The 19,001-nt window shown below is 41.6% G+C and overlaps 1 protein-coding gene across 1 annotated transcript; it reads left to right on the forward strand.

Moving 5' to 3' along the window:
• The first annotated feature begins 160 nt into the window (after window positions 1–160).
• LOC120044843 (cytochrome P450 2K1-like) lies at window positions 161–18,349 on the forward strand. The gene is made up of 8 exons (XM_038989530.1): window positions 161–444; window positions 5,847–6,009; window positions 6,162–6,311; window positions 6,412–6,572; window positions 6,743–6,922; window positions 14,194–14,335; window positions 16,543–16,869; window positions 17,074–18,349. Exons 1-8 carry the CDS (start codon window positions 241–243, stop codon window positions 17,259–17,261), a joined length of 1,515 nt encoding a protein of 504 aa, XP_038845458.1. The 5' UTR covers window positions 161–240; the 3' UTR covers window positions 17,262–18,349.
• The last annotated feature ends 652 nt before the right edge of the window (window positions 18,350–19,001 follow it).

A 19,001-nucleotide genomic window follows, 5' to 3' on the forward strand; every position in this document is an offset into this window, starting at 1 on the left:
TATTTTTACACTTGCCTTCAATTGTATCTAGTGTTTATCAAGATCTAATAAACTATGGGAAATCCTCATAGGACGAGTAACCTTCGCATAGATAAGAGCACATTTTTCCCCAGAATGTTTAGCCCCTCCCCTGAGGCTGTTCCATGCTCTATAAAAGGTGCGCCTCCATTGTCAGGCAGATCAATGAGCAGGAAGTAGTCACTATTTTTAGCCCTGTGTAGGTATAAGAGCTGTTTGAAGATGTCTCTTATAGAAGTTCTTCTCCAGACATCGAGTACGGTGACACTGCTGGGGGCTCTGCTGTTTCTGCTGGCTCTTTACTGCCTCTCCTCTGATTCCAACTCTGAGGAACAGGGGAAGGCGCCTCCAGGACCCAGGCCTCTGCCCCTGCTTGGTAACATGCTCCAGCTGGATCTCAAGAGGCCCTACCGCACCCTCTGTAAGGTGAGAGCAAGTCCTGAGATTAAACTATGTTATGGTTGTTGATATGATCTGTGACATTGTTTTACCTGCTTAAATATTTTCTAAATGTTTATTTTAGCAGGTTTAAAACTTCCAGTTAGTTTCAATAGGCATGTATTGTCAAAGCAACATAGTGTTTCAACCAGTTAGCAATAGTTTGTCAACACAGGAGCCCTCTAAAAGGTTTTTATTTTAATGTGGCCCTACTTACCACACTCGCTCTGAGTTTATGAATGTTTTCAGAGAATGTTCCTCCGTTAATGTTCCATTTCAGTTTTTTTAATTGCAGAATGTTATCAAATAATACAGGTGAAATGATGACCAATGTGCATTCACTCACATAATAGAGGCATTTGGCTTGAAAATCGTATCGGTCATAAATGCTTAAAGGGATAGTTTTTGTGAGGGGTAAAAACACAATCTTAATAGTTTTCTTGTCACAGACCAAACAACTCACCAAAATAGCTCACACATACTTCAATCCAACTTATATTGCAATGATATCACTTCAGGAGATGTGTCAACAGAATTATACTTTATTTGTTACAGAACTGCTTCCAACAACCTTTAGTTCAAGTTTTTATATTTACATTTCATGCATTGTTTACTTCACAGGGCTTTTCATAACACCTGCATTATAAGTCACACACTGATCTCCACAGTCTGTGTTTGGTTAATTTATTTTGAATAGCTAAGCTCTCAAAGCATCTTGAAGTTAAAGGGACAATCTGCAGTTCAAACAATAAAGCTTACACCCCACCACTGTTTTAGGTTAACAGCTGAGGAATGGGTCTGGAGAAATATAACCCCTCTGAAATTAGACAAACCTATGGATGCAATGACTGACCATCCATAATAATACAAATATAGTTTTAAATCATGTTTAGAGGCTACATGTATTTATTTTTATTTAACAATCTCATACTTTGGGTTCTGATGGGGTAAGCTCATAAGGTATTTCTAGTTATATTCTTCAAGAATCAATAGCTATAATTAGTAATTTAAAAGTTAAAAAATGGATGTACCAATGGCAGATTGACCCTTTTTAAACTGGTTCTCTTTAGAACTCAGTGTTTGTTTGTAAAAAAATGTGATTCTAACCAAACACTGTATAGCTTCACAACATTAAGGGCTAGATTGAATCCGATCGCATTTGTCCACTATGCACTTTTTAAAAGGCAATGTTCCCGCATTCTCGGAGATCACGGTAAAAGCTGCATATGTCGGCTCAATTGGAAATTACCTTTACATTCTGCATTGTCCAAATCAGCAATCGGATTGAATCCTGGCCTAAAAAGATAATTTCACGGATGGCCAGTCCTTGCATCCATAGTGCCATCTGTGAATTTGAGTGGTTGCATTTCTCCAGCCCCATTCCTCAGCTGTTTACCAAAATAAGTGATGGGACGGATGTTTTGATGTTTAATTATGGACTGCAGCTTTAAGATTGGTGTAAAACTCAGGAAAACATTGACAGACAGCTCTTTGAAACACCCTTGTGGTCATTGCCTGGTAAGGTCATTATGAGCCTAAATAGTATACTCCCAGTGTGTTGCACAGAACCCAAACCGGCTGCGTGTGTGGGCCATCGTGCAAACATTTATTTTGTCCCCCCACACCAAACGCGACCACGACACGCAGGTTAAAATATCAAAACAAACTCTGCTCCTATAAACCAATGAGGAGATGGGAGAGGCAGGACTTCCAGCGCGATCTGCGTCAGAAATATAACTAATTTCTATTGTAGCCCTTGGCAACGCAGGCACTCGTTGTCGCAATAATTGAATAACATGGATTTCCTCATTTATTTTGCAATGCTCGGGCACGCAACGCGATCGGTGTGGTCAGCCTGTTAGATAGACCGTCAAGGCTCCGCCCGCCTGTGGGAAAACAACCTGCTGCTACATAGGTTACCCCATTGGCTCACCGCAAACAATTGTCTGCTTGTTTTAGTCAATTACAAAACTACATTTAAGAAAAGTACAACATGTCTAAAGATTACTTTTCAACATTGCTTCTCCCTAGCGTTTTCACTACTTAGAAAAATGTAATACTGTAGTGTCCTGAATGCCCCTATTCATGATGGTGCTAGCAGCCACGTGAGTGAGTGCTAACTAGCTACCGACCAGAATGTTATTAAAGCCCCTTTTCATGTGTTGTGTTGTGGCTTTTAGCTAGCAAGCTACTTACTAGAATGCCGGATGTCATAGTGTTAACGTTGTTTATCAAATAATGAAGACAATACGATCGAGTGTGCAGTGCACATTCGAGTGAAGTTGATTTATCAATTGGGGAAAACATTCAATGGGTCTTCAGTATTGAATAGCCATTTATTTGTCTCGGTCTGCAAATTGTCCTCCTAAAAGGTAGGCTAACCTATAGGACTATGCTAAACGTCAAGTGTCGCTGTCATCATTCTTGCTGCTTTACAGTTCAGTAGCAGTACCTTTCGAGATCAGGTGCGCGTGTGTTCTCAACTAAAGAGTAGACTATAGTCTATGTAAACGTGGTCGGAGAAGCACAGAGTAGTTATCTTTCCAATTAAATATATTTCCTAAATATTGCCTAGAAATAGGGCTAAATATTGATCACCCATATTTCTCTGTCTGAAAATCTTCCCACTCCTAAAAGGTAGGCTATAAAAATAGCTCAAGAGAAAGTGCAATTTTCTCCAACTCTGCTCTCTTTAAACTACATCTACTAGCATATTGCCTGATATAGCCCAGTAATACAAAAGGCCATGTGAGAATCTCGGCTAATTTAACCCATTTCTTAAGTTATTTTTTAGCATTTGATATTGCCTATAGGGCGCAAAATTGCTGGGACCATGGCTGGCTAGTGAGCTGCTTCACATTCGCCTAACATAACATTGCGGGACTTAGGTTAGGTTTGGGACCAGTTCTTGCGGTAGCGGGTGGAGGAGCGGGATGAAGAAGTCGGTCCTGCGCAGACCTCTACTGTGCACCATGACAGTGAAGCCTGTAACGTTAGAGCTATTTATGACTGTCAATGTGAAAAGTAGGGAACCTGACAGATCAATTACGTTACATTGTCACGTTTTTTAGTCAGTATGACAATGTGCCTCCGAGTTGTCGGGTAGGCTGTTTGGAGTGTATCTCACTGGATTTAGGACTGCACAAACACAACAGAGCGTGCTGACAGGCTGTGTGAAGGAAAAGTCCTCCCCCCCCCCATCCCCAGTGAACGTTGTGCCTGTGTATATGTAAACGATGTGAAATGGCTAGCTAGGTAGCGGTGGAGCGCGCTAGCAGCCTTTCAGTCGGTGACGTCACTTGCTCTGCAAGGGCCGCGGCTTTTGTGGAGCGATCGGTACTGCGCTTCGTGGGTAACTCTTGTTGTGTGCAGAGTCGGCGCGAACCAGGGACCCTCTGCACACATCAACAACTGACACCCATCCTCCTTTTCCGCAGCAACCAGTGATCCGGGTCAACAGCATCAATGTAACAGTATAACTTTATGGCGTCCCCTCGCCCCGACCCGGGCGCGAACCAGGGACCCTCTGCACACATCAACAACTGACACCCACGAAGCGTCGTTACCCATCGCTCCACAAAAGCCGCGGCCTTATAAAACGGGGACTAAGGAGGAAATGGGTCGTGGTTATCTTTATATGCATTCATTTTAGTTTTGTACCTGTAACCCTCTGAATATTTTTTTTTAACAAGTTGGTCACAAAAAAAATAAACATTTCAGGCTACATAGATTGGCTCCTGGATCTCCTCAACGAGGTCACACTTGATCCAGCGCTGTATGTGGGGAAGTTGTGCGAGCTGTCCATCCCAGGACCCCGATCTGCCCAGTATGAGGCCTGACAAGTAGGAGGCCAAAGCTGGATTTGTCTCCCGCTTCAATCTTGGGGGTGACTGTGGCCAAGTGGGTGACTGAAGCGGGGTACATGGGTCCCCCTCCTCTCCCGCTCCCCTCACCATCAAGCTCTGTAGTTGGTGGCATTCCCTAAAGCCTAAGTAATTCCCTTTTATGTGATATGATATCACATTGTTACTTTGTATAGTTTTATTTCAAGCATTCGGATGGAAGATGAGTGTTACAAATTGTACGAATCAGTGTGGTCCTGCACATTAGTGAGGCCGGATGTCTACAGTATATTAGGATATGGCTCTAAGAATGTATTTATGTCAAATGTCACCATTATTTATCATGATTGTTCATGTTGATCAATATTACGGCTATGCTGGCCTATTGTAAGTTATCAAATGAATGTCTGATCAATTAATACAATTCTGAACATATCATTTATAATGTTAATATAAAGGCACCAATAAATTGTTCAGTACACTTATTGTATGCTGTTTTCATGTACATTCCCTTATGTCTAAGCTTCTAAGGGGACTCAGGCTTTACTAATTCTGCTGAAGTGTATCAGTGAACTGTATTCTGTAATTAATTAGTTACAACAATAGAAATGCAAATGCGTATAGCTGCTGTTTGTCTGATATCCAACAGTCCATGATCAGCTCTATTGACCATGAGAGCATTTTGAAGAGAAAATTGGTTGAGGCATTCTCCGAGTCGATATTCACGTAATAAGATGGAATTCCCCTCGACCACGTCCACAAATTGGGGGATATCAAACATTCTTTCCCATTGACCCCCAGTGTAAAAGAGCCAACTTGGTCGTATAATTTTTTTGTTATACAGAAACAACAAACCATGATGAAAAGCTGCTGTGTGTTCAATGTACATGTAACCAGGTCAGAAATTACGGCCTACGGTTCGCAATGCTCCCACGTAGGGAAATAGAGCCTGAAAGAAGAGCCCTGTGGCTTCAGGCTATTCGGTATGGGAGTGTGGGAAATTGTGGGGAGCCGGTGTCCAAGTAGGCTACACATAGCTAGAGCTCTATAAATGTGGAAACAATGTAATCACAGGTAAGACATTTAACTTGTTTAGCAAGTACAGTCTGTTAGTAACTCCATTCACTACTTGTAGCTGTATAGTTTGTTTGTGTTGTTGGTCTTGGCTAGCTTAGTTACCAGTATCGTTCTGCTTGAGCTTTCTTACGGTTTGTAAACAAAGATGTATGATGACAGTTTTAAACTGTAACATATATTTTAACTGGTTAAGATAAGAGCTACCATTGGTGTTTTAAAATAGTCGGTTTTACCTGAAATGTAATAAAGCCAGAAGTAATGCCTGCCTCATGAATCCAAGCGTTTGACATGGGGGGGACCAGTAACTTTTTCAGCTTTGCCAATCTAGCAGCTACAGTACTTTTTCATACTTGGGTCAACCTGCTATGAACTGGTTACATCCAAATATCATCTAATTTGATGAAAAACATGATTTTCACTGTCCGGGACCTTTTAATAAACCATGCATTTAGTCTTATTTATGTTCTACAGCTGTCCAAGAAATATGGGTCTGTTTTCACGGTTCACTTTGGACCCACAAAAGTGGTCATCCTGGCAGGATACAAGACGGTCAAGCAGGCGCTGGTCAACCATGCAGAGGAGTTTGGGGACAGGGGCATGCTTCCTGTGTTGTATGACTTCACCAATGGACATGGTAATGTAGGATATGTGAAACTTGTAATCTCGGTTAACTGTTGCATTCGACAATATTCTGTCAAGCAAGCATATTTGGGTCTGTAACAGCCCCAATTATGTGACAAATAAATGATTCTCTCCTGACACATGCACAATATTACTTTTCAATAGGTATTCTGTTTGGCAATGGTGACTCATGGAAAGAGATGAGGCACTTTGCCCTGGCGAACCTTAGAGACTTTGGGATGGGCAAGAAAGGGAGTGAGGAGAAAATCTCAGAGGAAATTCACTACCTGATTGAAGTGTTGGAAAAACATGAGGGTAAGAATTCGTAGTTCTGATTTTGAAAACCAAAAAAAGGGTTACATAAAAAAATCCTTAGGCTTTCTAATTGAATTTCTGATCTGGTTCTTTTTAATAGGTAAAGCATTTGACACAACCCAGCCATTGAGTTATGCTGTCGCCAACGTAATCTCCAACATTGTGTACGGCAGCAGGTTTGAATACTCTGACTCCAAGTTCCGAGCCACAGTGGATCGAGCCAATGAGAACCTACGAATTGCAGGCTCTGTTTCAGTTCAGGTACTGTACTATGTGCTCATGATGTTTACTTTGAGAATAATGGCAGAGTGAAAAACAAACTGGTCACACTTGACTAAACCAGGAAAATGTAATAGTTATTCAAATGTGTACTGGGCTACTGGAATAATAGAGGGTAATTCATGCTTAACTTTTTGTTTACTGGGAGATAGTTGTACAACATGTTCCCCTGGCTGGGCCCTTGGCTGAAAAGCAGGAAGCTTTTGTTGAAGAATATTGAGAACAACAAGAAGGAGATGGGGGAGCTGGTGAGGGGGCTGAAGGAGACTCTCAACCCTCAAATGTGTAGAGGCTTTGTGGACTCGTTCCTTGTCCGAAAGCAGACCCTGGAGGTATGAAATCTCACTACAGTTAAAAATCATCTCAATTAAAAACAACAAGATGACAAATGTAAAAAATGACGGTGTCCGTAAAATGTATATAGGCTCAGAACTTTTGTAAAACAGCACAGATAGAAATATATGGCAAATAGAAATCAAGCTGAATGATCTTCAGAGATTGATCGGTGGGGTTGAGGGTAGCTGAAGGATGGGATTAAATACAAACAAAAGATAACTTTTGTAAAATGTATATAGTGTGTGTTAGCTGGAAGTAGAAGCCTAAGTGTTGTTGTCCATTAGTTTACTGCAATTAGGGGAGGGGTGGAAGGGTTAGTGAAAAATAATAAAGGTAAATATACACTGCTCAAAAAAATAAAGGGAACACTTAAACAACACAATGTAACTCCAAGTCAATCCCACTTCTGTGAAATCAAACTGTCCACTTAGGAAGCAACACTGATTGACAATAAATTTCACATGCTGTTGTGCAAATGGAATAGACAAAAGGTGGAAATTTATAGGCAATTAGCAAGACACCCCCAATAAAGGAATGGTTCTGCAGGTGGTGACCACAGACCACTTCTCAGTTCCTATGCTTCCTGGCTGATGTTTTGGACACTTTTGAATGCTGGCGGTGCTTTCACTCTAGTGGTAGCATGAGACGGAGTCTACAACCCACACAAGTGGCTCAGGTAGTGCAGTTCATCCAGGATGGCACATCAATGCGAGCTGTGGCAAAAAGGTTTGCTGTGTCTGTCAGCGTAGTGTCCAGAGCATGGATGCGCTACCAGGAGACAGGCCAGTACATCAGGAGACGTGGAGGAGGCCGTAGGAGGGCAACAACCCAGCAGCAGGACCGCTACCTCCGCCTTTGTGCAAGGAGGTGCACTGCCAGAGCCCTGCAAAATGACCTCCAGCAGGCCACAAATGTGCATGTGTCAGCATATGGTCTCAAGGGGTCTGAGGATCTCATCTCGGTACCTAATGGCAGTCAGGCTACCTCTGGCGAGCACATGGAGGGCTGTGCGGCCCCACAAAGAAATGCCACCCCACACCATGACTGACCCACCGCCAAACCGGTCATGCTGGAGGATGTTGCAGGCAGCAGAACGTTCTCCACGGCGTCTCCAGACTCTGTCACGTCTGTCACATGTGCTCAGTGTGAACCTGCTTTCATCTGTGAAGAGCACAGGGCGCCAGTGGCGAATTTGCCAATCTTGGTGTTCTCTGGCAAATGCCAAACGTCCTGCACGGTTTTGGGCTGTAAGCACAACCCCCACCTGTGGACGTTGGGCCCTCATGGAGTCTGTTTCTGACCGTTTGAGCAGACACCTGCACATTTGTGGCCTGCTGGAGGTCATTTTGCAGGGCTCTGGCAGTGCACCTCCTTGCACAAAGGCGGAGGTAGCGGTCCTGCTGCTGGGTTGTTGCCCTCCTACGGCCTCCTCCACGTCTCCTGATGTACTGGCCTGTCTCCTGGTAGCGCCTCCATGCTCTGGACACTACGCTGACAGACACAGCAAACCTTTTTGCCACAGCTCGCATTGATGTGCCATCCTGGATGAACTGCACTACCTGAGCCACTTGTGTGGGTTGTAGACTCCGTCTCATGCTACCACTAGAGTGAAAGCACCGCCAGCATTCAAGTGACAAACATCAGCCAGGAAGCATAGGAACTGAGAAGTGGTCTGTGGTCACCACCTGCAGAACCATTCCTTTATTGGGGGTGTCTTGCTAATTGCCTATAATTTCCACCTTTTGTCTATTCCATTTGCACAACAGCATGTGAAATTTATTGTCAATCAGTGTTGCTTCCTAAGTGGACAGTTTGATTTCACAGAAGTGGGATTGACTTGGAGTTACATTGTGTTGTTTAAGTGTTCCCTTTATTTTTTTGAGCAGTGTATTTAAACTCTCAATTCAATTCAAGGGCTTTATTGGCATGGGAAACATGTTAACATTGCCAAAGCAAGTGATGTAGATAAAACAAAAGTGAAATAACAATAAAAATGTACAGTAAACATTACTCACAAAAGTTCCAAAAGATTAGACATTTCAAATGTCATTATGTGCAAGTAGTTAAAAGGGAAAATAAATAAAAATAAACACGGGTTGTATTTACTATGGTGTTTGTTCTTCACTGGTTGCCCTTCTTGTGGCAACAGGTCACAAATATTGCTGCTGTGATGGCACACTGTGGTATTTTGGGGGGCAAAATAAAACCACCCGCAGGCCAAATTCGGGCACGGGCTGCCAGATGGGGAAACCTTAGACTGACCAGGTAAATCCAGCTGAAAGCGATGATGTCACTTGTTAAATCCCCTTCGATCAATGTAGATGAAGGGGAGGAGACATGTTAAAGAAGGATTTTTAAGCTTTGAGACATGGATTGTCTGTGTGCCATTATTTGTACTATTTTCTACATTGTAGAATAATAGTGAAGACATCAAAACGATGAAATAACACATGGGATCATTTAGTAACCAAAAAGTGTAAAACAAATCAACATTTATTTTAGATTCTTCAAAGTATTCACACTTTGCCTTTGACAGCTTTTGCACACTCTTGGCATTCTCTCAACCAGCTTCATGAGGTAGTCACCTGGAATGTACTTCAATTAACATGTGTGCCTTAAAAGTATTTGTGGAATTTCTTTCCTTAATGCGTTTGAGCCAATCAGTTGTGTTGTGACAGGGTAGGGGTGGTATACAAAATATAGCCCTATTTGGTAAAAGACCAAGTCCCTATTATGTCAAGAACAGCTCAAATAAGCAAAGAGAAACGACAGCCCATCATTACTTTAAGACATGAAGGTCAGTCAATCCGGAACATTAAGAACTTTGAACGTTTCTTCAAGTGCAGTCACAAAAACCATCAAGCGCTATGATGTAATTGGCTCTCATGAGGACTGCACAGGAAAGGATGACCCAGAGTTACCTCTGCAGCAGAGGATAAGTTCATTAGAGTTACCAGCCTCAGAAATTGCAGCCCAAATAATTGCTTCAGAGTTCAAGTAAGACACATCTCAACATCAACTGTTTAGAGGAGACTGCGTGAATGAGGCTTTCATGGTCGAATTGCTGCAAAGAAACCACTACTAAAAGACACCAATAAGAAAAGGAGACTTGCTTGGGCCAAGAAACACGAGCAATGGACATTAGACCGGTGGAAATCTGTCCTTTAGTCCGAGTCCAAATTTGAGATTTTTGGTTCCAACCGATGTGTCTAATTGAGATGCAGAGTAGGTGAAAGGATAATCTCTGCATGTGTGGTTCCCACCGAAAGGCATGGAGGAGGTGTGGGGCTTTGCTGGTGACACTGTCAGTCATTTATTTAGAATTCAAGGCACACTTAACCAACATGTGTTTTATTTCGTAATTTTGATGTCTTCACTATTAGTCTACAATGTAGAAATTTTTTTCAAATAAAGAAAAACCATGGAATGAGTGTCCAAACTTGTGTGTATACATACAGTTGAAGTCAGAAATGTACATACACTTTAGCCAAATACATTTTCACAATTCCTGACATTTAATACTTGTAAAAATTCCATGTCTTAGGTTAGTTAGGATCACCACTTTATTTTAAGAATGTGAAATGTCAGAATAATAGTAGAGAATGCTTTATTTCAGCTTTTATTTCTTTCATCACATTCCCAGTGGGCCAGAAGTTTACGTACACTCAATTAGTATTTGGTAGCATTGCCTTTAAATTGTTTAACTTGGGTCAAACATTTTGGGTAGCCTACTACGAGCTTCCCACAATAAGTTGGGTGAATTTTGGCCCATTCCTCCTGACAGAGCTGGGTTAACAGTCAGTTTGTAGGCCTCCTTGCTGGGACATGCTTTTTCAGTTCTGCCCACAAATGTTCTATAGGATTGAGGTCAGGGCTTTGTGATGGCCACTCCAATACCTTGACTTTGTTGTCCTTAAGCCATTTTGCCACAACTTTGGAAGTCCATTTGGAAGACCCATTTGCGACCTAGCTAGTAGTGTTCTTCGGCTTGCAAGCCTCCCCCTTTTTCCTCCGAACATAACGATGGTCATTATGGCCAAACTGTTCTATTTTTGTTTCATCAGACCAGTGGACATTTCTCCAAAAAGTACAATCTTTATCCCCATGTGCAGTTGCAAACTGTAGTCTGGCTTTTTAATGGCGGTTTTGGACCAGTGGCTTCTTCCTTGCTGAGCGGCCTTTCAGGTTACATCTATAGGACTCGTTTTACTGTGGATATTGATACTTTTCTACCAGTTTCCTCTAGCATATTCACAAGGTCCTTTGCTGTTGTTCTGGGATTGATTTGCACTTTTCGCACCAAACTACGTTCATCTCTAGGAGACAGAACATGTCTTCTTGAGCGGTATGGCGGTTACGTAGTCCCATGGTGTTTATAAATGCGTTCTATTGTTTGAACAGATGAACGTGGTACCTTCAGGTGTTTGGAAATTTCTCCCAAGGATGCACCAGACTTGTTGGAGTTCTACAATTTTTTTTCTGAGGTCTTGGCTGATTTCTTTTGATTTTCCCATGATGTCAAGCAAAGGTAGGCCTTGAAATACATCCACAGATACACCTCTAATTGACTCAAATGATGTCCATTAGCTTATCCGAAGCTTCTAAAGCCATGACATAATTTTCTGGAATTGTCCAAGCTGTATAAAGGCAGTCAACTTAGTGTATGTAAACTTCTGACCCACTGGAATTGTGATACAGTGAAATAATCTGTCTGTAAATAATTGTTGGAAAAATGACTTGTCATGCACAAAGTAGATGTCCTAACTGACTTGCCAAAACTATTGTTTGTTCACAAGAAATTTGTGGAGTGGTTGAAAAACGAGTTAATGATTCCAACCTGACTTCAAATATATATAATACACAGTGCATTCGGAAAGTATTCAGACCCCTTCCTTTTCCCCACATTTTGTTACATTACAGCCTTATTCTAAAATGGATTACATGTATATTTTTCTTGATCAATCTACACACAATAACCCATAATGACAAAGCGAAAACAGGTTTGAATTTTTTTGCAAATTCATACCAAATAAAAAAAGATGCCTATTTGACATAAGTATTCAGACTATGTCCACCTTTGGTAATTTCAAATGATTGGACATGATTTGGAAAGGCACACACCTGTCTATAATGTCCCACAGTTGACGGTGCATGTCAGAGAAAAAAAACAAGCCATGAGGTCAAAGGAATTGTCCGTATAACTCAGAGTATTGTCGATGCACAGATCTGGGGAAGGGTACCAAAAAATTATCGAAGCATTGAAGGTCCCAAAGACAACAGTGGCCTCCATCATTCTTAAATGGAAGAAGTTTGGAACCACCAAGACTCTTACTAGAGCTGGCTGCCTGGACAAACTGAGCAATCAGGGGAGAAGGGCCTTGGTCAGGAAGGTGACCAAGAACCCAATGGTCATTCTGACAAAGCTTCAGAGTTTCTCTGTGGAGTTGGGAGAATTTTCCAGAGACAACCATCTCTGCAGCACTCCACCAATCAGGCCTTTATGGTAGAGCGGCCAGATGGAAGCCACTCCAGTAAAAGGCACATGACAGCCCGCTTGGAGTTTGCCAAAAGACACCTAAAGGACTCTGGCCACGAGAAACAAGATTCTCTTTGGCCTGAATGCCAAGCATCACGTCTGGAGGAAACCTGGCACCATCCCTACAGTGAAGAATGGTGGTGGCAGCATCATGCTGTAGGGATGTTTTTCAGCGGCAGGGAGACTAGTCAGGATCGAGGCAAAGAAAAACGGAGCAAAGCACAGAGATATCCTTGATGAAAACCTGCTCCAGAGCGCTCAGGACCTCAGTGGGGCAAAGGTTTACTTTCCAACAGGACAACAGCCAGGACACACAGCCAAGACAACGCAGGAGTGGCTTTGGGACAAGTCTCTGAATGTCCTTGAGTGGCCCAGCCAGAGCCCAGATTTGAACCCAATTGAACATCTCTGGCGAGACCTGAAAATAGCTGTGCAGAGGCACTCCCATCCAATGTGACAGAGCTTGAGAGGATCTGCAGAGAAGAATGGGAATAACTCCCCAATACAGGTGTGCCAAGCTTGTAGCGTCATACTCAAGAATGAGGCTATTATCACTGCCAAAGGTGCTTCAAGTACTGAGTAAATGGTCTGAATACTTATATAAATATGATATTTCAGTTTATTTTATACATTTGTAAAAATGTATAAACCTGTTTTTGCTTTGTATTAAATATTAAAGCTGATCTACCCCCCCCCCCCACCCAATTTTTTTGAATAAATAACTTGCAAGTAGGGATTTAGTGTGCATTGAGAAATATGTAAATGGCCCTTGTCATAAAGAAAAAAATATAGGAGCGAGTGTGCTGAAATAGCATTGGGCCCATGCTGCAGTGGTATACTGTACACTGAGTGTACAAAACATTAGGAACATCTCCCCCTTTTGACCTCAGAACAGGCTTAATTCGTTGGGGCATGGAATCTACAAGGTGTCAAAAGCATTCCACAGGGATACTGGCCCATGTTGACTCCAATGCTTCCCACAGTTGTTTCAAGTTGGCTGGATGTCCTTTGGGTGGTGGAACATTCTTGATACACACGAAACTGTTGAGCGTGAAAAACCCAGCAGTGTCGCAGTTCTTGACACTCAAACAGGTGCGCCTGGCACCTACTGTACTACCATACCCCATTCAAAGGCACTTAAATCTTTTGTCTTTCCCATTCACACACAATCCATGTCTCCATTGTCTCAAGGCTTAAAAATCCTTCTTAAACCTTTCTCCTCCCCTTCATCTACACTGATTGAAGTGGATTTAACAAGTGATATCAATAAGGGATCATAGCTTTCACCTGAATTAACCTGGTCAGTTTATGTAAGGTTTCCCCAACTGGCAGCCCGCAGTCCGAATTTGGTGGTTTTACTTGGTCCCCTAGGTATTCTGGAATTTAAAACGGTTTATTTTTTTTATTTTTTTTACCCAAACTGTAAAACACCAGGAAATCAGCTCTAACTGATATTCATTTTGGAAATGTGCTCCCAAGTATTCCCACACATAAGAGAGAGACGTGATTATCTACAACTTTGAGAAATTATTGTTTTAGTCATATTATCTCGTGGTCAATTTGCAGTCTACAAATGTATATGTAATTATATTCCAGCCATCCGTTCAGGGGAATAAAAAAATTAAAATATCCGCCTGCGGGTGAATCTAGTTGATGATCCCTGGTCTATGCAATGGAAACAAATATTCTCCCCTTTTTTTAAAATGCCTTTTCTGTGTTTTTCTGTCTAAGGAATCTGGCAACAAGAACTCTCACTACCATGACAACAACCTGATATCCTCTGTGAGAAACATGTTTTCTAATGGTACTAACACCACAGGGACAACCCTATGCTGGGCTTTGATGCTAATGGCCAAGTACCCTCTTATACAGGGTAAGTATCAATGTGTACACACACACACCATTGTACAGACATTGCTACACATGATTGTAGTAATGCAAGACAATCAAGGTGTTACTTGCTGTGAACATTTCCCACTTGAACCACAGGCCAGTTTATAGTTTGTTTCAATTGCTTGAACACTGAATGAAGCTGTAGTCCACATATATACATATATAAAATGGAGTTGTAATAAAGGATAGCCATAGAGGACAACAGGTTCTTAACTTGAGAGGGAGAGCAGTGGAGCGAAAACCCAGAAGGAAGCAGTGATCGGTGTAGAATACACAATTATAATCTTTGTTATAATAATAAATAATTTAAAAAAAACTAGTCTACAAAGTATTTATAAATATTCTCAAAAAAATCCACTTGCAAAAACAACATCCTTCCATGTTGATCAGATACACTTTCCCCACCGTCCATTTTGCTCCAACCTTCCAGCTTGGACAGGTGTATATTTTTTGTGTGCAGTTTTTTTTCTAATACGTGTATAAGCATTTTATTTGGAACAATGTTTTAGATTTTCAAAACAGTGTACACAAGACACAGTACCGTTTTTCATAACACTAAATGCATTTTCTAAATGTACACTGAACAAAAATATGAACGCAACAATTTCTACAGGCTGTTATAACCTTCCCAGGGACTGCGGTTGAAAATTAGCCGGCTGGCTAAAACCGGCACTTTTACTGAAACGTTGATTAATGTGCACTGTCCCTGTAAAAATAAAATAAACTCAAACTCTACGATTTTACTGAGTTACAGTTCATATAAGGAAATCATTCAATTGAGAAACATCTATGGATTTCACATGACTGGGAATACAGATATGCATCTGTTGGTCAGAGACCTTAAAGGTAGGGGCAGTATCTGGTGTGACCACCATTTCCCTCATGCAGTGCAACACATCTCCTTCACATAGAGTTGATCAGGCTGTTGATTGTGGCCTGTCGAATGTTGTCCCACTCCTCTTCGATGGCTGTGCGAAGTTGATAGCGTGTTCTAGTTCCTGCCAATACCTATCGTACACGTCGATCCAGAGCATCCCAAACATGCTCAATGTGTGACATGTCTGAGTATGTAGGCCATGGAAGAACTGGGACATCAGCTTCCAAACATCTGTTGTGTACAGCATGTAAAACGAGACTAAATCAGTACTCCCATAATGATGTCTTTTACCATTAACATGTAAACTCTTTGTACAGTGACTGGTTTTACAGTACTTCAGTCACAATTGCACTTTCAACATCTCTTCTCTTTGATTTATCTTTACTGCATTGTAAAGCGTTACAATATACACCACCGAACACTTTTGCAATTCTAAACAATATCAAATTTAGTTTAGTGAAATTCTTCCTGCTTTAGTATTAATCGCTAATTGAGAGAATACAGCTAATTTCTAGTAAATGTTTGATAACCATATCCTACAATTTACTAATAGAAAAATAGTCTATTGATGGTGTCACGCTTGCTCCCTCCCTCCTGCGATCAACGTCCCTGGTCTACTCCACCAGTCCTGACAACCCACATTGTGCATAGCTGCTCCCATCGTTAAGCCCACCTGGACTTCATCACCAGCCTGATTACTCTCCCTTCTTAAAGCCCTCACCAACCCCAGTCATCAGGCAGTACTGACTCTGTTTTCATGTCCTGATGCGTCTCTTGTTTTGTATTCGCTATGTTCGTTATTATTAAAATCACGATCTGCACTTGACTTGGTGTTACAGTTAGTATTTGTTGAGACATTATGCAATGAATGTTGAGATTACCATCTTGTTCTATGACAAATTATACTGTTTTGATAGTTACTTAATTTAGTGACATGTTTTGATCGGGTTAGTGCATTTTGCTAGGGAAATGTGTTTTGGCAAACACTTTTGTTTGCGTTATCCCTGTTTTTAGGGAAGTGTTCAAACAATTCAGTGATTTACACAATTTACTTATTGTGTAGCTGTTGTCTACTGTTTTGCAAAAAGGGTCTTGTGTACAATTGGGACTACTGTTTAACAAAAAGGTGTTATGCATTTAGTGTGATCTGTGCAGAAAAGGTAACTATTTTGGTACGTAGGTTAAGGTATCATTCCCAGCTTAATTCAGTTATTAAGCCATCTTGGAAAAATTATAAAATGTCCAGGGTAAAGATTAAGATTACATTTTCTGAGGTCAGTAACTTTGGTCCTCCCTCCTTTCTGTCTCAGACCGGGTCCAGGAGGAGATCAGCAGGGTTATAGGAAGTCGTCAGCCCTTAGCAGAGGACAGGAAGAACCTGCCCTACACTGATGCAGTGATCCATGAGACCCAGCGACTGGCCAACGTTTTACCCATGGCCATCCCTCATACCACCAGCCGAGACATCACCTTCCAGGGATATTTCATCAAGAAGGGGACGCTTGTGTTTCCTCTACTGACGTCTGTCCTACAAGATGGAAGCGAGTGGGAGAGCCCACACACCTTTAACCCCGCCCACTTTCTGGATGAGGAAGGTCGATTCGCCAAGAGGGATGCCTTCATGCCCTTCTCTGCAGGTGAGTTCCACTGTTTCTGTATCCATACTGACTGGGTAAGTGAATCCTTCTATGGCACTCTAAAATTAAGAGTTTGGGGAATTGCTTTGAACCAGGGAGAGTTTATGGTATAAAATGTGTACAATTTGACATTTATGTGAACTATAGGAAATGTATGTAGACCTAATTGTCATATGTTGTCTTCCTCATTTGATCTTCTTCCAGGTCGTAGGGTGTGCCTGGGGGAGGGTCTGGCCAGGATGGCGCTCTTCCTCTTCTTCACCTCTCTCCTGCAGCGCTTTCATTTCTCTCCTCCTCCTGGAGTAACAGAGGATGATCTGGACCTCACACCGGCCGTGGGGTTGACCCTCAATCCTTCACCTCACCAGCTGTGTGCTGTGAGCCGGGTCTGAGATGAGACCAGTCCCTCAATGGTTTTGGTTTAATTTGATTGCTCTACATTCCAACAATGTAATTGATTGATACAAAGGACCGCTATTATGTATGTACAGGATGCTTGTTGTTTTTGCTTGCTGTCCTGCCTTGTCTGGGACTGGACAGCTGTTGCTAAGTAAAGTCAATCAGTCTTCTAGCTAATGTTATCATTAGTTGATATATATATATATACCTAACCTTGTGGGCATGTTTTTATATGACTAGCAAGCATACTTAGCCATATCTGCTAGCTAGAACAAATAACTACCACTAACTAGCTAGCTCCAGCAGGAGTGGAAGTTCAGCTGCCTACTTTCCCTCCATTAGTGGTTCCAGTTGTTGAAGGAGACTTGAAACAAAAAGACAGCATTTACACAGGAAACCCAATTCTGATCTTTTTCCACTGTTTAGTCTTTTGACCAACCAGATCAGCTCTTTTGCCTACAATTGGACAAAAGACCAGAATTGGGCTGCCTGTGTAAATGCAGCTTTTTGGTCTCACTAAAAGTTGTTTAACCTGTTCGCTAGCTGGTGGCTAGTTTAAGCTACTCCTTGTCCATTGATGTTAGCTAGTGGTTAGCTCTAGCCACATTAGCTACTGTACTAATAACTATTTACATTATATATATATATGCACGAATATCCATTTTATTGCACCTTTAAGCTTTCTTGTCCTATTCAAACGGGCCAACCAAAGGTACATATCAATAACTGACACGGTTAGTGTTAACAGCTAGATGATTGACTCTGCTAAGCTTGGATACACCCCAAAGATAAACAAGCTAAGACGTAGGTTTCTGATTAGCCTTTGACTATTTGATTATTAGTGTCAGACGGCTCCATATGTATTGCTAATCAATAATACAGTTGATGAGTGCTTGACATCGGCACCAGTTTGTCAAATTTTGGTCCATTTAGTCAACTTGGAGTCGGGGTTTGCAATAGAATAGAATTTGAATTACTGTCTGTGCTCAGTGGGAACCAATCACTGTGCAGCAATGTAAAATGTTCAACTTGTGGATTTCACCAAAACGTTTAATAAAGGCTTAAAGTGGAACTGACAGTATTTTAGCAACATGAAGTGGTATTAACATTTGTTCATATACACCCCCAGGAAGAATGACACCTTTTCATTTATATCTTCAGACAAGTGAGCACTTAGATATGGTCATTTTCATCATAAATTTATGAAATGTTTGGGAATGACGTATAGTAAGGCATTTGTGAAAATTCTATTGCAATACAAAGCAGCCGTGCGTTTGCACAATGAATAGACACTGCATTAACAGAGCAAATTACATACCATACTTTAAAAGTGGTATACCATGGCTAAGGGCTGTTCTTATGCACGACGCATCACGGAGTGCATGGACACAGTCCTTAACCGTGGTATATTGGTCATATACCACAAATCCCCAAGGTGCCTTATTGCTATTATAAACTGGTTACCGACGTAATTAGAGCAGTAAAAATAAATGTTTTGTCATACCTATGGTATACCACGGCTGTCAGCCAATCGGCATTCGGGGCTCGAACCACCCAGTTTATAACATCAATTATACTATTTATTTGCTGCGGGTGATTCTTTGATCCATCTTTACACAGACGACACCATTCTGTATACATTTTCCCCTTTGGACACTTAACAAACCTCCAGACGAGCTTCAATGCCATTACAACTTTCCTTCCGTGGCATCCAACTGCTCTTAAATGCTAGT

The sequence above is a fragment of the Salvelinus namaycush genome, chromosome 3 (assembly GCF_016432855.1).
Source record: "Salvelinus namaycush isolate Seneca chromosome 3, SaNama_1.0, whole genome shotgun sequence".
Lineage (NCBI taxonomy): Eukaryota > Metazoa > Chordata > Actinopteri > Salmoniformes > Salmonidae > Salvelinus > Salvelinus namaycush.

Bases quoted from the DNA above. Each gene is read 5' to 3' on its own strand.
- LOC120044843 (XM_038989530.1), top strand. From the start codon at position 241: ATGTCTCTTATAGAAGTTCTTCTCCAGACATCGAGTACGGTGACACTG. The intron at 6,923-14,193 runs GTATGAAATCTC...TTTCTGTCTAAG, and splicing joins TCCGAAAGCAGACCCTGGAG to GAATCTGGCAACAAGAACTC. The intron at 14,336-16,542 runs GTAAGTATCAAT...TTTCTGTCTCAG, and splicing joins CAAGTACCCTCTTATACAGG to ACCGGGTCCAGGAGGAGATC.